Here is a 21,867-nt window from a genome sequence, read left to right on the forward strand (position 1 = left end):
TTGACTAAAGACAGTAGCTGGTCTCTATTTGTCCAGACTTTGATCTGACGGGCTGTCACGGGTGAGCCTTCGCTTTCGAAAGCTTCAACAGCCATGACCATCTCAGCAGCATGCTCGGTTGCCCCTTCGGTGGTGGCTAGTGGAAGCCTGCTGAGTGCATCGGCACAGTTTTCAGTGCCCGGTCTGTGCTGAATTGTATAGTCATAGGCGGCTAACGTGAGTGCCCACTTCTGTATACGGGCCGACGCATTTGCATTTATGGCCTTGTTGTCGGCCAAAAGGGACGTTAGGGGTTTGTGATCTGTCTCCAGCTCAAATTTCCTGCCAAACAGGTACTGGTGCATTTTTTTTACTGCATGTACACATGCAAGCGCTTCCTTTTCTACCATGCCGTAGCCCCTTTCTGCCTGGGACAGACTTCTGGAGGCATAAGCTACCGGCTGTAACTGACCCTTGGCATTAACATGCTGCAACACACACCCGACCCCATAAGACGATGCATCACACGTTAAAACAAGTTTCTTACATGGGTCATATAGCGTTAACAGATTGTTGGAGCATAACAAATTGCGTGCTCTATCAAAAGCCCTTTCCTGGCTGTCCTCCCAGACCCATTCGTGACCTTTGTGTAGGAGCACATGTAGCGGCTCTAACAGCGTGCTCAGTTTGGGAAGAAAGTTACTAAAATAGTTCAGGAGCCCCAGGAACGAATGCAGCTCCGTCGTGTTACGGAGTTTGGGTGCTCTCTGGGTCGCTTCCTTTTGGACGCAGTCGGTCTGATCCCGTCTGCTGCTACCCTCATCCCCAGGAATTCTATCTCTGGAGCTAGGAAGACGCACGTCGCCTTTTTCAGTCGCAGACCTACCCGGTCCAGTCTGCGTAGCACCTCCTCCAGGTTGTGGAGGTGTTCTTCAGTATCACAACCCGTGATGAGGATGTCGTCTTGAAAAACCACCATCCTTGGAATCGACTTGAGGAGATTTTCCATGCTTCGTTGAAAGATCGCGGCGGCCGAGCGAATCCCGAACGGACATCTGTTTTACTCAAACAACCCCTTGTGTGTCGTGATGGTGGTCAGCTTCTTCGACTCACTCACCAGCTCCTGGGTCATGTAAACTGAGGTCAGGTCCAATTTTGAAAAAAGTTTGCCACTGGATAGCGTCGCAAAGAGGTCCTCCGCTCTCGGTGGTGGGTACTGGTCTTGGAGTGACACCCGATTGATGGTGGCCTTGTAATCACCACATATCCTGACCGACCCATCTGCCTTGAGCACTGGCACAATCGGGCTCGCCCAGTCACTGAATTCAACTGGCGAGATGATGCCTTCCCTCAGCAGGCGGTCCAATTCGCCTTCTATCTTTTCCCGCATCACGTACAGCACCACTCTGGCCTTGTGGTGTACTGGCCTGGCGTCCGGGTCTATGTGAATCACTACCTAGGTCCCCATGAAAGTGCCAATGCTGGGTTGAAATAGTGAATCAATTTTGTCCAGGACCTGTGAGCATGATATTCGCTCCACAGAAGAAATTGCATTGACATCGCCCCATTTCCAGTTCATGACAGCAAGCCAACTCCTCCCCAGCAGTGCGGGACCGTCCCCCGGGACAATCCAGAGTGGCAACCTGTTTTCCGAATCTTTGTGGGTCACGACTACCGTGGCGCTGCCTAGCACCGGAATGATTTCCTTTGTAAATGTCCATATCTGTGCCTCAATCGGCAATAATTTTGGCCTCCTGGCCTTGGACGCCCACAACTTGTCGAACTGTTTGATACTCATCAGGGACTGGCTGGCCCCCGTGTCTAGCTCCATTGATACTGGGATGCCATTGAGGAGCACTTTAATCATTATCGGTGGCGTCCTGGTGTATGAACGGTATATATGCTCCACATGAACTCGCTGAACTGCAGCTTCCAGCGATTTCCCCCAGTGTCCATTTGGCCTCAAAGGGCTTACATCGGGCCCATCCTCCTTGTACATCAACCTGGCTGCAGGCTTCCTGCACAGACGCGCCGTGACCGCTGACATTGCAATTTCTACAGGTATATTGCTGATACCTGCAAGCTCTGGCTGTGTGTTTGCCTCCACACCTCCAACATGAGCCGTTGTTGGAAACAAAAGGTCCATTACCAGTAGATCGTCTCTGACTGTCTCTGTAACTGTCCTTAAATGCACCATTGACGGTGTTGATGGCCCCATTACTGGCCGCATTGTCCCTTGCGATCGCATGAATCGCTGTTCAGCTCGCCATTGTCTCTGTTGAATTCCCCCTTTGGGTTCGACTACATGCTCGGGCATGTCCGATTGCCCCTGTCTGCCTGGAGAACTGTATGCCTCATTAACAATGTTGACTCCCTGTCCATTTGCTGCATTTAAACCAGGATTTTTGTCAAACATCATTTTGGTCTCTTCCTCCCCTGAGATAAATGTCTGGGCCATCAAAGCTGCCGTTTCCAGGGTGAAGTCTTTGGTCTCAATCAGTTTTCTGAAAACCCCAGCGTGCCCGATGCCCTCAATAATAAAGTCTCGCAGCATCTCCGCTCTGCGTGCATCTGGGAACTTACATAGGCTCGCCAGTCGCCGGAGGTCTGCCACGAAGTCTGGAACGCTTTGCCCTTCTCGCCGCCGGTGCGTGTAAAACCAGTGTCTCGCCATGTGCATGCTGCTCGTCGGTTTAACGTGTTCCCCGATCAACTTACTGAGCTCTTCGAAAGTCTTGTCCGCCGGCTTCTCTGGCGCTAGAAGATCCTTCATCAGGGAGTACGTTCTGGATCCACAAACCGTCAGGAGATGAGCCCTGCGTTTGTCGGCCGAACCCTGTCCCAGCCATTCCTTAGTGACGAAACTTTGCTGTAGTCTCTCAATAAAATCGTCCCAATCATCACGAACACAGTACCTCTCGTCTGTGCTGCTAGTGGCCATGCTCGCGTGGTTTAAATCCCATCCTCGTCGCCAATAATATGTCCTTACTATACTGTACAAATGCACACGAGGACCATACTAGAGAGAAGGTCACTCTGTGACCAGTAACCTTTATTAGCCAGCACTGAAGTGGAGAAGATGGGTGGAGCTTTCCCTTTTTTACCTGAAAGTCCAGGTTAGGAGTGTCTCCCACAAGTTCACCACCCAGTGGTCAGTGTTCTCATGGTGTACATCTTCGGTCAGTTTATACATTGATTACAATGACAGTTGAATACATGAGAAGAAATGCCCTATGCTTGCAATCTATTAGTTCTCGAATCTCCTGATCATTCCCATCAAACCAGTCCTGGTGTTTCCTGATTGAGTGGCACTAGCTGAGAGTTGGCACGGGCTCGACAGCCGACTGGCCTTCTTTCGTGCTGTAACCATTCTATGATTCTATAAGGTGGAAAACTGGCCAGGTATGTCCTGTCCACAAAAACAGGACGACTCCAATCCAGCCATTTACTGCCCCATCAGTCTACTCTCAATCATCAGCAGAGTGATGGAAGGTGTCGTCGACAGTGCTTTCAAGCGGCAATTGCTCACTAATAACCGGCTCGCCGATGCCCAGTTTGAGTTCCACCAGGACCACTCCGCTCCAGACCTCATTATAGCCTTGGTCCAAACATGGACAAAAGAGCTGAATTCTAAGATGAGGTGAGAGTGACTGCCCTTGACATCTCGGCAGTATTTGACAGAGTGCGGCATCAAGGAGCCCTAGTGAAATTGAAGTCAATGGGAATCAGGCAGAAAATTCTCCACTGGCTGGAGTCATACCTTGCACAAAGGAAGATTGTTGTGGTTGCTGGAGGTCAACCATCTCAGCCCTAGGCCCATCCATCTTCAGCTGCTTCATCAATGACCTTCCCTCCATCAAAAGTAAGAAATGGGGATGTTCGCTGATGACTGCACAGTGTTTAGTGCCATTTGCAACTTCTCAGATAATGAAGCAGTCCATACCCACATGCAGCAAGACCTGAATGACATTCAGACTTGGGCTGATAAGTTACAAGTAACATTCGTGCCACACATCACACAAATGCCAGGAAATGACTATCTCCAACAAGCGAGAGTCTAACCACCGCCCCTTGGCAATCAACGGCATTACCATCGCTGAATCCCCCACCATCAACATCCTGGGGGTCACCATTGACCAGAAACTTAACTGAACCAGCCATATAAATACTGTGGCAACAAGAGCAGGTCAGAGGCTGGGTATTCTGTGGCGAGCGTCTCACCTCCTGTATCCCCAAAGCCTTTCCACTGCCTACAAGACACAGGTCAGGAATGTGATGGAATACGTTCCACTTGCCAGGATGAGTGCAGCTCCAACAACATCCAAGAAGCTCGACACCATCCAGGACAAAGCAGTCCACTTGATTGGCACTCCCTCCACCACTGCCGTACCGTAGCTGCAGTGTGTACCATCTACAAGATGCACTGCAGCAACTTGCCAAGGCTTCTTCGGCAGCACATCCCAAACCCATGACTTCTACCACCTAGAAGGGCAAGATTATCAGGGGCACGAGAACACCACCATCCCCAAGTTCCTTCCAAGTCACACACCAACCTTACTTGGAAGGATATCGTCGTTCCTTCTTCATCGATGGGTCAGATTCCTGGAACTCCATTCCTAACATCACCTTCACCACACGGACTGCAGCGGTTCAAGAAGGCGGCTCACCACCACCTTCTCAAGGGCAATTAGGGATGGGCAATAAATGCTGGCCTTCCAGCGACGCCCACATCCCATGAACGAATTAAAAAAAAATACATTTTTTACAACTTGAAGGGGAGGTTCATTGATGCTGCAGCACCTCAGTATCAGGATTGTTGGCAGTACGACTGCCCCAACAACCATAAGAAGAAAGTCAAGGAGAAGGAAGAGTTCTTCACAAATCCAGATGACTGATCATTGCCCCAGAAAGAGAGTCCAGAGGTTCTCCGATGAAGCTCTGGAAGCATTGGTTTCTGCGGGTGGAGTGAAGGCAGGTGGTACCCGCCAACTGGCAGGAAATCCTCGCCACATGTCTGTCGCACTATGTGGAGGGAGGTAGCACACCACGTCACAGGTGACACTCGTCCCCAGGATCCACACACAGTGCAGGAAGAAGTTTAACAACCTCACATGGTTGGTCAAGGTGAGTGAAGGCTTCAACAAATACTACATACCACCACCTGTACCACAAGCTTCACACACTGCTCAATGCACCACACTCCCAGCACTTACCCACCAACAATATCTTCCTATCACACCCACATCTCACACCTTGCACACAATGCTGTTCAACTATGGCAAGCACATCACTCAAACTTATTGCTCCACATTCATTCACACACTTCCCTTTCTCTTGCAGGCCAAGGTGATACATACTCGCAGGGAGCAGCAGCAGACTGGGGGAGGGGGGCCATGCCCATATTTGAAGAGCGGAGCCAGCTGGAGACGGGAATGCTGTAGATCATTGAATGCCAGGTTATTGGCACCATAGCCACCGGTGACATTGACCCCCTTGGGAACAACAACAATATGCTCATTCCGAATTCTTCTTCTCACATCCTACCTCCCCCTCAGCCCACAATCTTTTCTCACTTTCAAGCTACTCATGTTGTATGCATGTATTTCTGACTTCCCGCCCCGCTATCCTCATCATAACCAGACTCTTGTACCTTTCTGCTTTCAGTTAATCAGCAAGCACCCGAGCAGCCTGTCCCCAAGGGCACCGAAGAAAGTGAGGTGAGAGAAGAGCAAGAAGAGGAGACTGCATCACTGCATCAGTCACTCGCAAACACCAGCTTAGAAACTGTCATTACGCCTTCCTTAGAGGCTAGTATAGTAACGGGATGTGCACAGGGTGAGGCACTAGGCTCTAGTGAGCTTCAGCAAGGCCAGGGAGAAAATATAGCTCGGGGGCCAGCTCTCTGGAGGGCGAGTTCGCGCACGAGTTCTGCTGCATAGGACTCAAATGAGGATCGTGATAGGGATGCCTTCAGAAGAAAGGTGATGGGCATACACACGGAAATGATAAGTGCAATGGCAAGGCTGCCAGAGAGTCTCTCGGAAATGGCAAGGATTGTGGAGGAGTTTGCCTCTAACATTGCACGGGGCTCAGCGCAGAGCATGAGGCCCAGGATTTCCAGGCTGGAAATGACGGTGCATACCCAGAGTGATTGTGGTGACTGAGACATGATGGCGCGCATGATGAGTGATGGCACAGCTTCCATTCCAGCACAAGCAGAAGCGACCCAACGTCTTGGTGCTGCAGCAGAACCTCAGATTGCTCTTATGCAATCTCTGCTTGGTGGCATCCAAGCTTTGACTGTTCTCATGCTGTCTCAGCGTGATACCACCCAAGCTCTGACTGCTGCCATCATGACTGGGGCTTTCACGGTGTCGTAGCAGACCAGCAAACTGTGCTCCAACAGATTGCTAGGAATGCTGAAGCGTCACCCTGGGGCAGTGGCAGTGTGTCTGTGGAGCAGGAAACTGCCACTCTGCCAATGCCCTTGAAGCTGCCTGTCAGCCAGGCAGCCCAGACTGCTGCTGCACATCCTGAGGTGGTGCAGTCTGCAGCCAGGCCTTCTTGGTCCACAGCTGGTGAAGGTCATCCTGAAATGCCATCTGAAATCTCCCGCACAGAAACTATCAGCAGCCTTCCACCAGCGGTGCTGCAGCCACTGGGGATGTTTAACGTAGGAGCACTAGAGTAGGAAAATGCACACGACCGACTGGCACTAAGGGATTGCACAAGGGTGATTAGTTAATAGTATTCATGTAATATGTGTGATATGTTTATAGATAAATTTATTAATTGTGTTTGGAATCTTTTGTGGTGTCTCTCATTTCAGCTCTGTGCCCAAGAGGACGCTGTGATATGGTGAGACAGGGATGGTATGATGGGGATGTGGTGAGCTGTGCGGATCTGGAATTTCAATCATGCGAATCAGAATCTGATGAGCAGGTCACGGACTGCCCGTCCAGAAGGCCGATTGTCTCACTGCCTTCGCCCTCCCTCCTGTTCCCTCTCGTCGTCCTCCTCCTCTCCCTCGTCCCCCTCCTGAGATGGTCCCGCAATCCCAGGGGGCAAGGGCTGCGCCTTCATAACGGCCAAGTTGTGGAGCATGCAGCAGACCACCACAAAATGGGACTATGCCCAGTCAAGTACTCAAGGCAGCGGAACCGTTACTTCAGTAGGCTGATGGTCTGCTCAATGATGTTCCTGGTGGCAATATGACTCTCATTATATGAGTGCTGAGCACGAGTGTCAGGGTTGTGGAGGGGAGTCCTGAGCCAGGTGGAGAGCAGGTAGCCGTCGTCTCTGACCAGCCACCCTCGAGCTTGATGAGGTGGCTGGAAGAGTCCTGGCACACAGGTCTGGCACAGGATGAAGGCATCGTGGCTGCTGCCAGGATAGCGGGCATTGACATTGAGAATTTGCTGTGTGTGGTTGCACACCAACTGCACATTAAGTGAGTGGAAGCCTTTGCGCTTCCACAGAAGATCTTGGGATTGGTATACAGTGACCACAAAGCCACATGGGTGCAGTCGATGTCGTCCTGCACCATGGGGAAGCCTGTTATCCTGGCAAAGCCACATGCACGCTCGTCCTGCTTTCTGGTTATCGGGAAGTCAATGTAGTCCCTTCTCCTGGTGTAGAGAGCCTCAGTGACCTCCCGGATACAATGATGGACGGCGAACTGTGAGATGTTAGTAATGTCTCCTCCTGCAGACTGGAAGGATCTGCTGGTGAAAAAATTGAGGGCCGCGGTCACCTTGACTGCCACTGGGAGAGCTGTGGTCGCCCTGGTCTGAGACTGAAGGGCTGGTTGCAGGAGGTGGCAGAGTTCTGTGACCACCTCTTTGGTGAAGCAAAACCTCCTAATACACGCTCCTCTCTTAATTGAAGGTAAGAGAAGTGATGTCAAAAGACCTTACGAGGATAAGGCCTCCTGTTGAGAGTGTTATGTTTAGAATAACTCCATAAGATTGAGTACTGTGAGCTTAAACTGATGTGACCGTAGTCTCTAATAAAACTCCAGAGTTCCAAAGCAGCAAGGGAGATAACCTTTTATACTCGCTTGCATGAGGTGTGCAGGTGACCCTTGGGCCCTCTGGTAGCAAGTCTTACACAGTTATAATGTTTACATACATAACATCACTCCCCCCCCCCCCCCCCCTCCCTGCCGTCCCCCCCCCTGAAAAGTCTTTGATACAAGTTATTTACAAGTTGAGGTGGTCCGGGGCCCTTCGCTCCCTGGTTGAACACCTGAGTTCGAATCCTGGCTTGGGTGAGTTGGTCAGGCCATTGCTGCACTGCAGCGTGGCTGGTCTGACCGGACTGTTGGGCACGTGTGTTCATTCTCTTGATAGACGGCGAGGTTGATTGCTGATTGGGTGTGTGTTGGTGGATCGATGATGGTGATGTCCTCTTCAAGTTGTTCCTGGTTGCCAGTGAATCGCAGTTTGGTCTAATCCAAATGCTTTCTGCACGTTTGTCCATTACATAGTTTGACAATAAACACTCTATTCCCCTCCTTGGCCAAGACAGTGCCAGCAACCCATTTGGGACCATGACCGTAATTAAGGACAACCACAGGGTCGTTTACATCAATGTCACGTGATATAGCCGCGCGATCGTGGTACATGTTTTGCCGGTGATGCCGAGTTTCCACATGATCATTACGATCCAGGTGGACTAAGGACAGCCTGGTTTTGGGTGTTCTCTTCATTAACAATTCTGCCAGGGGAACCCTGGTAAGCGAGTGGGGTCGCGTCCGGTAGCTGAGCAGAACCCGAGATAAACGGGTCTGCTGGGAGCCGTCCGTTACGCGTTTCAAGCTCTGCTTGATAGTTTGGACTGCCTTTTCTGCTTGATCGTTGGATGACCTGACATGCTTAATGCCCTTGCAGGTCATAAACTCGTTGAATTCCAAGCTGGTGAAACACAGTCCATTGTCACTGACAAGCACCTGGGGCAAGCCATGGGTGCCAAATATGGCCTGGAGGCTTTAAATGGTGGCAGTAAACGTGCTGGATGACATGATTACACATTCAATCCATTTGGAGTAAGCGTCCACTACTACTAAGAACATCTTTCCTAGAAGGGGGCCAGCGAAATCTACGTGGTTCCTGGACCACAGTTTGGAGAGCCATGACCACAGACTCAGTGGAGCCTCCTTTGGTGTATTGTTCAACTGTGAGCAAGTGTTACATTGGTGTACGCATGACTCCAAACCTGAGTCAATGCTGAGCCACCAAATGTGCGATCGGGCGATAGCCTTCATCATGACTATGCCTGGGTGGGTACTGTGTAGGTTGCGTATAAATGTTTCCCTGCCTTTTTTTGACAAAACCATGCGATTACCCCATAAGAGACAATCTGACTGGATGGACATTTCATCTTTACGTCGGTGAAACAGCTTAATTTCATCTTGCATTTCCCCGTGAACAGTCGACCAGCTCCCATTGAGGGCGCAACGTTTTACTAGTGATAGCACAGGGTCCAGGCTAGTCCAGGTCCTGATCTGGTGAGCTGTGGTGGGTGACCACTCGCTCTCAAAAACATCCATGACCAGAAGCAAGTCTGCGGGTTGCGCCATTTCCATCCCAGTGGTGGGCAATGGTAGGCGACTGAGGGCATCAGCACAGTCCTCAGTGCTTGGTCTGTGGCGGATAACATAGTCATAAGGGCACAATGTTAGTGCCCATCTTTGGATGCGGGACGAAGCATTGGTGGTTATACCTTTGCTTTCTGAAAACAGCGAAATGAGCGGTTTGTGGTCGGTTTCAAGCTTGAACCGGAGTCCAAATAGGTATTGGTGCATTTTCTCAACCCCATATACGCATGCTAACGCCTCTTTCTCGACCATACTGTAGGCTCTTTCAGCCTTCGATAGACTTCTAGACGCGTATGCAACTGGTTGCAGTTTGCCTGATACATTGGTTTGCTGTAACACACACTCGACTCCGTACGAAGATGCATCACAAGCTAGCACTAAACGTTTAGACGGGTCATACAATACAGGTAACTTGTTACAACATAGCAGGTTTCTGGCCTTCTCAAAGGCTGTCTCTTGAGATTTACTCCAAACCCAGTCGTCATCCATATGTAGCAACATGTGCAATGGTTCCAGCAAAGTGCTCAACCTGGGTAGAAAGTTATCAAAATAGTTGATGAATCCCAGGAACGAACACAGCTCCATCATATTCTGTGGTCTGGGTGCGTTCTTGATGGCCTCCATCTTTGAGTCCGTGGGTCTGATGCCGTCTGCCGCAATCTTTCTCCCCAAAAATTCGACCTCTGGTGCCAGGAAAACACACTTGGAGTGTTTCAGCCTGAGTCCCACTCTAGTCGACTTAGAACCTCTTCCAGGTTGTGCAGGTATTTGATGGTGTCACGACCGCTGATCAGGATGTCATCTTGAAACACAATGTTGCGTGGAACCGATTTCAACAGACTCTCCATGTTCCTCTGGAAAATGGCAGCAGCTGAGCGAATCCCAAAAGGGCATCTGTGGTATATAAACAGTCCTTTGTGCGTGTTGATGCACGTCAATCTTTTTGAAGACTCAGCCAGCTCCTGTGTCATGTAGGCGGAGGTTAGATCCAATTTGGTGAACGACTTCCCACCCCCCCCCCCCGCTAACGTTGCGAACAGGTCATCCGCCTTGGGTAGTGGATACTGGTCTTGTAACGAGACTCGGTTGGTCGTTACCTTGTAGTTTCCGCAGATTCTGACCGTGCCATCGCTTTTCAACACCGAAACAATTGGGCTGGCCCATTCGTTGAACTCAACTGGCGATATGATTCCCTCTCATTGAAATCTGTCCAGTTCCATCTCGACTTTCTCCCTCATCATATATGGAACTGCTCGAGCCTTGTGATGAACAGGCCATGCATCAGGGACTAGATGGATCTGCACTGTGGTGCCTGTGAAATTGCCGATGCCTGGTTCAAATAGCGACAGAAATTTGCTCAGCACTTGAGCGCACGAGGCATCATCCACCGAATATAGTGCTTTGAATTCATCCCAGTTCCATCGAATCTTTCCTAGCCAGCTTCTGCTGAACAGCATTGGGCCAACTCCTGGTTCAATCCACAGTGATCAGTCATGCACAGCTCCATCGTTCGATACCTTCACTGCCGCACTGCCAATGACTGGTATGAATTCTTTGGTATAAGTGTGCAGCTTTGTATAAATTGGGCTCAGTTTAGGCCTTTGTGCCTTGTTGCCCCACAGTTTCTCAAAAGCCTTCTGGCTCATAATTGACTTACTCGCCCCCGTGTCCAACTCCATGGAAACTGGAATGCCATTTAATTTGACTTTCAGCATTATAGGAGCATTATAGGTGAAGGTGTGTACCCCATACACTTCTTCCTCTGCCTCGGGTTGAGTTGCCTCTCTTACTCGTTCTGCGTGATCCGCTTCGGATCGACCATCCTCTGCTGACTCTAGCACGCGGTGAGTTGCAGCACGTTTGCAAATTCGCTGGAGGTGCCCCATTGTTTCGCAGCCTTTGCACACATAGTGCTTGAATCGACATTGATGGGCTCTATGATTACCCCCGCAGCGCCAACATGGTGTTAATGGATTTGCATTCAGGCCCCACGGCGGACTCTGAGTCATTCTAGGTCTTGCAGCTGCAGACGTGTAGGCCCTGCCATATACAGTTCTGCCTGCTAACGGTGTTATTTTATGTACAGTACTTGCCGGTGAGCTTCGATGCTGAGAAGATATCTGTTTAGTATTATCATTCGTGGACATGAAACCCTGGGCTACCGTGATGGCCTTGTTCAGGTCTGGGGATTCGGCAGACAGCAGCTTGCGAAGAATGACCTCGTGGCCGATTCCAAGCACGAAAAAGTCTCGCAGCATTTCCCCCAAATATCCAGCAAAATTGCAAGGTACCGCAAGGCGTCTTAGGTCGACGACATAACTCGCCACGTCCTGGCCCTCAGAATGATGGTGCGTATAGAATCGATATCTAGCCATTAAGATGCTCTCCTTCGGCTTGAGGTGTTTCCAAACCAGCGTACACAACTCTGCATATGCCTTTTCCATTGGTTTCATCGGTGCTAGCAGATGCTTAATGAGGCCGTATGTTGTAGACCCACAAACGGTGAGGAGAATCGCCCTGTGCTTGATCGCTTTATCGTCCGCATCCAGCTCGTTGGCCACGAAGTACTGGTCGAGACGTTCAACGAAGACTCGTTGAATCATCACCCTCTACAAATCGCTCAAGAATATCAACGGCAGCCATAACCAATTGAAAGTTCGTGATCTGGTACTCGTCGCCAATTGTTATGTTTAGAATAACTCCAAGACTGAGTACTGTATGCTTAAACTAATGTGGCCCAAGTCTCTTTAATAAAACTCCAGAGTGCCAAAGCAGCATGGCAGACAACCTTTCATACTCGCTTGCACGAGGTATGCAGGTGACTCTTGGGCCTCCAACAGGTGCACCCTCTGGTGGCAAGTCTTCCTTGCTGCCTCTGCTCCCTTCGCCGTAGATCCTGGAGGGCGAGGTTGACTGCCAGTATAGCCCTCATGATTTTGAGTGAGTGTTATAGTTTGAAGTGTCTCAAAAATAAGAGAACGTTTTGTACTTGCCAGAACACTCCCTGATACCAAATAACCTTGAAATAACTAAAGAAAACTCTTGCATTTGAGGGAAGTTGCACACAGTTACTCAAATTGCAAAACCTTGTCAGGTGCGTGATGATCCCTTTAATTGCATCGTTGGAGCCGGATTCCTGCTGCTGCACACCTGTTGTTGCTTTCTCCAGTCGATGACTTCAATGGCCAAAATGAAGTTGGGAGATCGGTCATCAAGTGGGTGTTGCAGACGGATATGGCACGTGCCGCTGGAACTACCATCAACTGGCGGTAGAGCGCTGAACAGCGTTTTAGGCACTAACGTGTGGTGCTAAACACACACATTTCTAGATTGTTTTCTGTGTCAGTGCTGGACAGATTAAGAAGATGAAGCTACAAAGGTCAGTGTGTGGCTGCTGGTTGTTGCAGGAGGGAAGGGTTCAAGCAAGAAATATATAACACCTTTCACATCCCCAGGAGCTCCCAAAGTGCTTTACACAGAAACAGGACTAGGCCATTTAGTCCTTTGAGCTGTTATGTAGCCAAACATGGCAGCCAATTTGTGCACAGCAGAGTCCCAAAAATAGCAGTGAGGTAATGATCCGATAATGTTTTTGGTGGTATCGATTGAAGCATAAATGTTGGCCAGGACACTGGGAGAATTCCTCTGTTCTTTGAATATTGCCATGGGATATTTTATATTCATCTGAGAGGGCAGACTTGGTTTAATTTCTGTCCTGAAAGATGGCACCACCAACAATGTAGTACACTTTCACTAATGCACTGAAGTGTATTTCTCATCCAATAAGAATAGAACCATTACTTGATTTAGTTCAAGGAAATGAAGTGGGGCCAATAACTGATATGATAGTCAAAGAACAATTGGAAAATAACAACAAGTTACAGTTATATAGCACCATTTAAGATAGGAAACCATCCCAAGGAACTTCACAATAGCATTATCAGACAAAAATTTACATCGAGCCAAATGATCCCAAAGGACAAATTTCCTGGGAAGTGTACAAGCTCTGCCACTATCTCATTCTGGTCTTTTACTCTTAACTCTTAATTAGTATTTACTAATGGACTGAGGTGCCAAGTGGACATGAATTGATTACCCAGGAGGAAGGAAGATAAATTGGTGAACAACTGTTTGGGGGTACAATGATACACAAAATAATGGCTGATTGTAGGATGGAATTGGCAGAAACCTGGGAACAAAGTACTCATACAGACTTGGCTGAGAATGTCATGTGATGTGTCTGTGAGTTTGCCCAGTTGTGTGGGGCGGGGGGGAAGAAAAGATCTGCAGAAGAAAGAAAATTGAATTAGAACTAGGGAGAGAACAAATTACAAAAAGTAGGTATAATGATTTTGATTAATGTTTTCATTTGAAGAATGCTGTAATATTTTGATTACTTTTTCTACCAGAGAAAGATATGTCAGTTTATTGGACTATATTCCTCGCCAACTAAATAGCATGCACAACGAAATCATGATGCAACGGATGTTGGACAGGCAACTTATTGTGGAGCTGTTTCTTTTCCAGAATGCTGTTGAAAAACTTAACGGGTAATTATTTTTAATCATGGAACCAATCCAGAAAATGTGTCTCTTGCAGGATGTCAAGAATAGTCAGTTTGCAAATGAATTAATAATTTCCAATTTGTATGGAAACGCAAGAATAGTACTGAAGACGTAAGTGCATGCAGTACACCTGATGGCTCAGCAAGTTTATCCAGTGAGTAGCTGATTGTACAGAGCAGGTTTGATCCTCAGTTGGTGCTGAGTTAACTGCTTTTAGCCAGTACAACAGTAGCTGTGCACTTGGGGGCGAGGCGAGGGTGGGGGCTAGTCCCTACCCAGTAGCCTCTGCTAGAAGGTGGATGTGTGTGGATGTTGGGTGGGGACAAGATTGGACTTGGCTATGATGCCCCCAACGATTGAACAACCTTTCTCTTATTTCAAGTTTCACATATGAATACTGGCCAGGTGGATGATCTACTGGAGAGCAAGCTGGTGGCAATTAAACCATACCCAACAAGGGGTCATTGCCTTCAGGGAGTGAAGGAAGGGAAGAAAGTTGGTGGGAAAAATTGAGAAAGGAAAATAAAATAGGTGCGAGAGCAGAGACACAGTCATCATATTGTGGAAAAGGCACATTATTTAGAAGATACACTGGCCACTAATCAATTATTGATTATTGTCTAATAAACTTGCAGATTATGTTGTAATTGTGAATTATTTACTATGGATGGTCCAACATTCCTTAGTCATAGAATCATTGAAATTTACGGCACAGAAGGAGGCCATTCGGCCCATTGTGTCCGTGCCAGCCGACAAAGCTATCCAGCCTAATCCCACTTCCCAGCTCTTGGTCCGTAGCCTTGTAGGTTACGGCACTTCAAGTGCATAGCCAAGTACTTTTTAAATGCTATGAGGGTTCTTGCCTCTACCACCCTTTCAGGCAGTGAGTTCCAGACCCCCACCACTCTCTGGGTGAAAAGATTTCTCCTCAAATCCCCTCTAAACCTCCTACCACTTTAAATCTATGCCCCCTGGTTATTGACCCCTCTGCTGAGGGAAATAGGTCCTTCGTATCCACTCTATCTAGGCCCCTCAGAATTTTATACACCTCAATTAGTTCTCCCTTCAGCCTGCTCTGTTCCAAAAAAAACAATCCCAGTTTATCCAATCTTTCCTCATAGCTAAAATTCTCCAGTCCAGGCAAAATCCTCAAAAATCTCCTCTGCACCCTCTCGAGTGCAATTACATCTTTCCTGTAATGTGGTGACTAGAACTGCACACAGTACTCTAGCTGTGGCCTAACTATTGTTTTATACAGTTCAAGCATAACCTTCCTGCTCTTGTATTCTATGCCTTGGCTAATAAAGGCAAGTATGCATTATGCTTTCTTAACCACCTTATCTACCTGTCCTGCTACATTCAGGGATCTGTGGACATGCACTCCAAGGTCCCTCTGTTCCTCTACACTTCTCAGTGTCCTACCATTAATTGTGCATTCCCTTTCCTTGTTAGCCCTCCCCAAATGCATTACCTCACACTTCTCCGGATTGAATTCCATTTGCCACTGTTTTGCCCACCTGACCAGTCCATTGATATATTTCTGCAGTCTACAGCTTTCTTCTTCATTATCAACCACACGGACAATTATTGTTTCATTTGCAAACTTCTTAATCACACCCCCTACATTCAAGTCTAAATCATTGATGTACACCACAAAAAGCAAGGGACCTAATACTGAGCCCTGTGGAACCCCACTGGAAACAACCTTCCACTTACAAAAACACCCATCAAAAAAGACCATTACTCTTTGCTTACTGCCTCTGAGCCAATTTTGGATCCAACTTGCCACTTCACCCTGGATCCCATAGGCTTTTACTTTCGTGATCAATCTGCCATATGAGAACTTATCAAAACCCTTGCTAAAATCCATATGGACTACATCAAATGCACTACCCTCATCTACCCTCCTTGTTACCTCCTCAAACAATTCTGTCAAGTTAGTCAGACATGACCTTCCCTTAACAAATCCATGCTGACTGTTCTTGATTAATCTGTGTCTTTCTAAACGAAGATTTATCCTGTCGTTCAGAATTTTTTCCAATAATTTTCCCACCACTGAGGTTAGGCTGACTGGCCTGAAATTACTCGGTCTATCCCTTTACTTTTTAAACTATGGTACAACCTTAGCAGTCCTCCGGCACCACACCTGTAGCCAGAGAGGATTGGAAAATGATGGTCAGAGCCTCTGCTATTTCCTCTCTTCCTTCTCTTAACAGCCTGGGATACATTTCATCTGGACCTGGGGATTTATCCACTTTCAAAGATGCTAAATCCCTTTAATATTTCCTCTCTCACTATATTTATTTCATCTAATATTTAACACTCCTCCTCCCTGATTACAATGTCTGCATCGTCCCTCTCTTTTGTGAAAACAGATGCAAAGTATTCATTACGAACAATACCCACGTGGTCCCGAATAGGCTCTACTCTTTCTTTAGTTATCCTCTTGCTCTTAATGTATTTATAAAACATCTTCAGGCTTTCCTTAATTTTACTTGCTAATATTTTTTCATGCCCTCTCTTTGCTTTCCTAATTTCCTTTTTAATTTCACCCCTGCACTTTCTATACTCCTCTACAGCTTTTGCAGTATTGAGTCCTTGGTATCTGTCATAAGCTTTCTTTTTTATCTTTATTCTACCCTGTATGCCCCTTGACATCAGGAGGTTCTAGATTTGTTAGTTCCACCCTTCTTCTTTAAGGGAACATACTTGCTCTGAACCCTCACTATCTCCTCCTTGAATGCCCCCAAATGCTCTGATACTGATTTACCTTCAAGTAGCTGTTTCCAGTCCACTCTAGCTAAATCACATCTTAGCTTAACAAAATTAGCTTTTCCCCAATTGAAAACTTGTATTCCTGTTCTATCTTTGTCTTTTTCCATAACTAACAGCCACCACAAGTTAAAAAAAATCCACTCACAGGCTTCTTCCACCCTTCAGGATGTAGTTTGGGACCTGGAATATTGGTCCTTCATTGAAATACCTGTGAACTCATCCCTTTTTGGCGTGGAAGCAAGTCATCCTCGATACGAGGGACTGCCTATGATGAACTACCCTAAATCTAACTGAATTATGATCACTAGCACCAAAATGCTCTCCCACTAAAACCCGTTCCAGCTGCCCAGCTTCATTCCCTAAAACTAAGTCCAGAACTGCCCCCTCTTGTTGGGCTTGCTACATACAGGCTAAAAAAGTTCTCCTGAATACATTTTAAGAATTCTCAGAGCACTGAGTTTTGATAGTAGGGGGAGAAAGTGTAAGGAGGGAGATACTAAAGTCCAGCAGAAATCAAGAGGGGGTTTTGAAATTTTAGAGGTTGTTGAGTTCTGACCATATTGGGAAAAGCATCTAATACCATTTTGTAGGAGAATGGTGGCCAGGAAAATGGAATCTAAACTGCTTCTGGCCCCTTTAAAACATCACTCCCTGTGTGCACCAGCCTGTCAGTAATCGTCACCATTACTTTCCTCATCATTAGCCAGTTCCTACCTTAAAGCATTTAGTATCAATTTTATGCATGTTAACTTAAAAGATGGAAAATCATGGTGGTGCGCAATTACCTGATATCCACTTCTGCTGTGGCTTACTCTGGTGTACAGTTACATGGGTGCTGGTACTTTGCCTGGATAAACATTTTTCATGTGTGAGCATGGATAATGAGTGTGTGGGAGGGGGGGAACGTCAAAGGGATAGATTTTAACTATCACCGCCAGGAGGAAAACTGGCAATAGTGGATCAGCCACTCATTATACACCGTCCAATTTTCCTTTCCATTCCATGGAAAGTAGAATCCAGTGAGGTGTGTAACAGCGGCGGTCTGTTACTGATCCTATCCTTCTCCAATACCTGTACATGTACTTTCAGCAGGAATCAGTGGAACGATGATCAAGGGTAAGAATTTAAGCTGCTTTCCCCCAGCCTACGGCCTATTGTAGTTTCCCTGCCACCTCAACTGACATCAGCTGATTCAGCACAAACCAAGGATGAAACCTGTGAACATTCGAACATGAATTTTTTTTTCCTGTAAATTAGAAGGTAGTGACATCTAAGTTATAACTTTTGGTTACCAGCTATTGAAAATGGGCAACATATTTTGAGATGCATAGATATTTTACATTGCTAAAGTAGACACTAAGCACAGGCAGAATGCTTTGAAGTGGCCTGGTCCTACAGACTGTAATTAGCTCTTTATCAGATCACGCGGAATATGCCAACTCTGTGTCTTGATTCCAGTGAACTTGGTGAACTTCGAGAACGTGACCGCAAGGCGACAAAGACCATAGAGAAAACACAGGAGGAGCTAAGTAATGCACTGATTGATGCCCATAAAAATGCCAAGTGAGTCTGCAGTGTTCTGATTCTGATACTCTGATAAGTGGTACATTAAAAAGAACTATGAATGCTGTAAATTTGAAGATGGGATTCCAGCAAGGAAGATTTTAGAGAAATTGAGTCTACTGGAGACAAAATATGGCTCAGGTTTCAGGGACAGTGGGGTGGTGGCATGTGTTGTTGAGGAAATATGTATTGTTGTGGAGAAGGAAATAAGTAGTCTTAATGATGGAAAGGATATGAGATTTGAAGCTTAGCTCTAGGTTAAACTGGATGCCAAGTTTTCACATGGCCTACTTCCACCAGAACAAGTGACTGGGGAGGAGAATTGTGTCAGTGGCAAGGCAGCAGAGTTTATATTGGGGGCTAAAAATAAAGGTTTGTTCTGCTTGATATTAAGTTAGTGGAAATGTTGCTATATTTTGAGTTATATGGAGAGACTAGAAAAGCTGGCATTGTTCTGCGTAGACCAGAGAAGATTAAGGGGAGATTCAACAAAAATTTTCAAAATGATGAGAGGTTTTGATAGAGTAAATAGGGAGAAACTGTTTCCATTGGCAAGAGGGTTGGTAACCAGAGGACACAGATTTAAGGTAATTGACAAAAGAACCAGAGAGGAGATGAGAATTCTTTTTTCCGCAGCGAGTTGTTGTGATCTGGAATGTACTGCCTGAAAGGATGATGGAAGCAGATTCAATAGTAACCTTCAAAAGGGAATTGGGTAAGTACTTGAAGGGAAAAAATTGCAGGGCTAATGGAGAAACAGCAGGGGAGTGGGACTAATTAAACCGCTCTTTCAAAGAGCCAGCACAGGCACAATAGCTGCATTTTAAAAATTTGTTCTTGGGATGTGGGTATCACTGGCAAGGCCAGCATTTATTGCCCACCCCTAATTGCCCTCGAGAACATAAGAACATAAGAACATAAGAATTAGGAACAGGAGTAGGCCATCTAGCCCCTCGAGCCTGCTCCGCCATTCAATAAGATCATGGCTGATCTGGTCGTGGACTCAGCTCCACTTACCCGCCCTCTCCTCATAACCCTTAATACCCTTATTGGTTAAAAATCTATCTATCTTTGACTTGAAAACATTCAATGAGCTAGTCTCAACTGCTTCCTTGGGCAGAGAATTCCACAGATTCACAACCCTCTGGGAGAAGAAATTCTTTCTCAACTCAGTTTTAAATTGGTTCCTCCATATTTTGAGGCTGTGCCCCCTAGTTCTAGTCTCCCCTACCAATGGAAACAACCTCTCTGCCTCTATCTTGTCTATCCCTTTCATGATTTTAAATGTTTCTATAAGATCACCCCTCATCCTTCTGAACTCCAAAGAGTAAAGACCCAGTCTACTCAATCTATCATCATAAGGTAACCCCCTCATTTCTGGAATCAGCCTAGTGAATCGCCTCTGTACCCCTTCCAAAGCTAGTATATCCTTCCTTAAGTAAGGTGACCAAAACTGCACGCAGTACTCCAGGTGCGGCCTCACCAATACCTTATACAGTTGCAGCAAGACCTCCCTGCTTTTGTACAGAGGTGAATGATCAGCCATGATCTTATTGAATGGTGGTGCAGGCTCGAAGGGCCGAATGGCCTACTCCTGCACCTATTTTCTATGTTTCTATGTACTCCATCCCTCTCGCAATGAAGGCCAACATTCCATTTGCCTTCCTGATTACCTGCTGCACCTGCAAACTAACCTTTTGGGATTCATGCACAAGGACCCCCAGGTCCCTCTGCACCACAGCATGTTGTAATTTGTCCCCATTCAAATAATATTCCCTTTTGCTGTTTTTTTTTCCCAAGATGAATGACCTCACACTTTCCGACATTGTATTCCATCTGCCAAACCTTAACCCATTCGCTTAACCTATCTAAATCTCCTTGCAATCTCTCTGAGTCCTCTACACAACCCGCTTTCCCACTAATCTTAGTGTCATCTGCACATTTTGTTGCACTACACTCTGTCCCCTCTTCTAGGTCATCTATGTATATTGTAAACAGTTGTGGTCCCAGCACTGATCCCTGTGGCACACCACTAACCACTGATTTCCAACCGGAAAAGGACCCATTTATCCCGACTCTCTGCTTTCTGTTCGCCAGCCAATTCTCTATCCATGCTAATACATTTCCTTTGACTCCGCGTACCTTTATCTTCTGCAGTAACCTTTCGTGTGGCACCTTATCGAATGCCTTTTGGAAATCTAAATACACCACATCCATCGGTACACCTCTATCCACCATGTTCATTATATCCTCAAAGAATTCCAGTAAGTTAGTTAAACATGATTTCCCTTTCATGAATCCATGCTGCGTCTGCTTGATTGCACTATTCCTATCTAGATGTCCCGCTATTTCTTCCTTAATAGTTTCAAGCATTTTCCCCACTACAGATGTTAAACTAACCGGCCTGTAGTTACCTGCCTTTTGCCTGCCCCCTTTTTTAAACAGAGGCGTTATATTAGCTGCTTTCTAATCCGCTGGTACCTCCCCAGAGTCCAGAGAATTTTGGTAGATTATAACGAATGCATCTGCTATAACTTCCGCCATCTCTTTTAATACCCTGGGATGCATTTCATCAGGACCAGGGGACTTGTCTACCTTCAGTCCCATTAGCCTGTCCAGCACTACCCCCCTAGTGATAGTGATTGTCTCAAGGTTCTCCATTCCCACATTCCTGTGGCCTGCAAATTTTGGCATGGTTTTTGTGTCTTCCACTGTGAAGACAGAAGCAAAATAATTGTTTAAGGTCTCAGCCATTTCCACATTTCCCATTATTAAATCCCCCTTTTCATCTTCTAAGGGACCAATATTTACTTTAGTCACTCTTTTCCGTTTTATATATCTGTAAAAGCTTTTACTATCTGTTTTTATGTTTTGCGCAAGTTTACCTTCGTAATCTATCTTCCCTTTCTTTATTGCTTTGCTGTTGCTTAAAATTTTCCCAATCCTCTAATTTCCCACTAACCTTGGCCACCTTATACGCATTGGTCTTTGATTTGATACTTTCCTTTATTTCCTTGGTTATCCACGGCTGGTTATCCCTTCTCTTGCCGCCCTTCTTTTTCACTGGAATATATTTTTGTTGCGCATTATGAAAGAGCTCCTTAAAAGTCCTCCACTGTTCCTCAATTGTGCCACCGTTTAGTCCTTGTTTCCAGTCTACTTTAGCCAACTCTGCCCTCATCCCACTGTAGTCCCCTTTGTTTAAGCATAGTACGCTCGTTTCTGACACAACTTCCTCACCCTCAATCTGTATTACAAATTCAACCATATTGTGATCACTCATTCCGAGAGGATCTTTTACGAGGAGATTGTTTATTTTTCCTGTCTCATTACACAGGACCAGATCTAAGATGGCTTGCTCCCTTGTAGGTTCTGTTACATACTGTT

At 46.7% G+C, this 21,867-nt stretch overlaps 1 protein-coding gene across 1 annotated transcript in view; it reads left to right on the forward strand.

Moving 5' to 3' along the window:
* The window catches only part of axdnd1 (axonemal dynein light chain domain containing 1), a gene marked incomplete at its 5' end in the record, with an annotated part of 368,202 nt that overhangs the window by 75,912 nt on the left and 270,423 nt on the right, over positions 1–21,867 (forward strand). Inside the window, 2 exons of the mRNA XM_070887184.1 lie at positions 13,987–14,127; positions 18,376–18,480. Of these exons, the coding sequence (XP_070743285.1) occupies positions 13,987–14,127; positions 18,376–18,480 (246 nt within the window). The remainder of the gene's footprint in view (positions 1–13,986; positions 14,128–18,375; positions 18,481–21,867) is intronic.

This window comes from Pristiophorus japonicus, chromosome 8 (assembly GCF_044704955.1).
Source record: "Pristiophorus japonicus isolate sPriJap1 chromosome 8, sPriJap1.hap1, whole genome shotgun sequence".
Taxonomy (NCBI): domain Eukaryota; kingdom Metazoa; phylum Chordata; class Chondrichthyes; family Pristiophoridae; genus Pristiophorus; species Pristiophorus japonicus.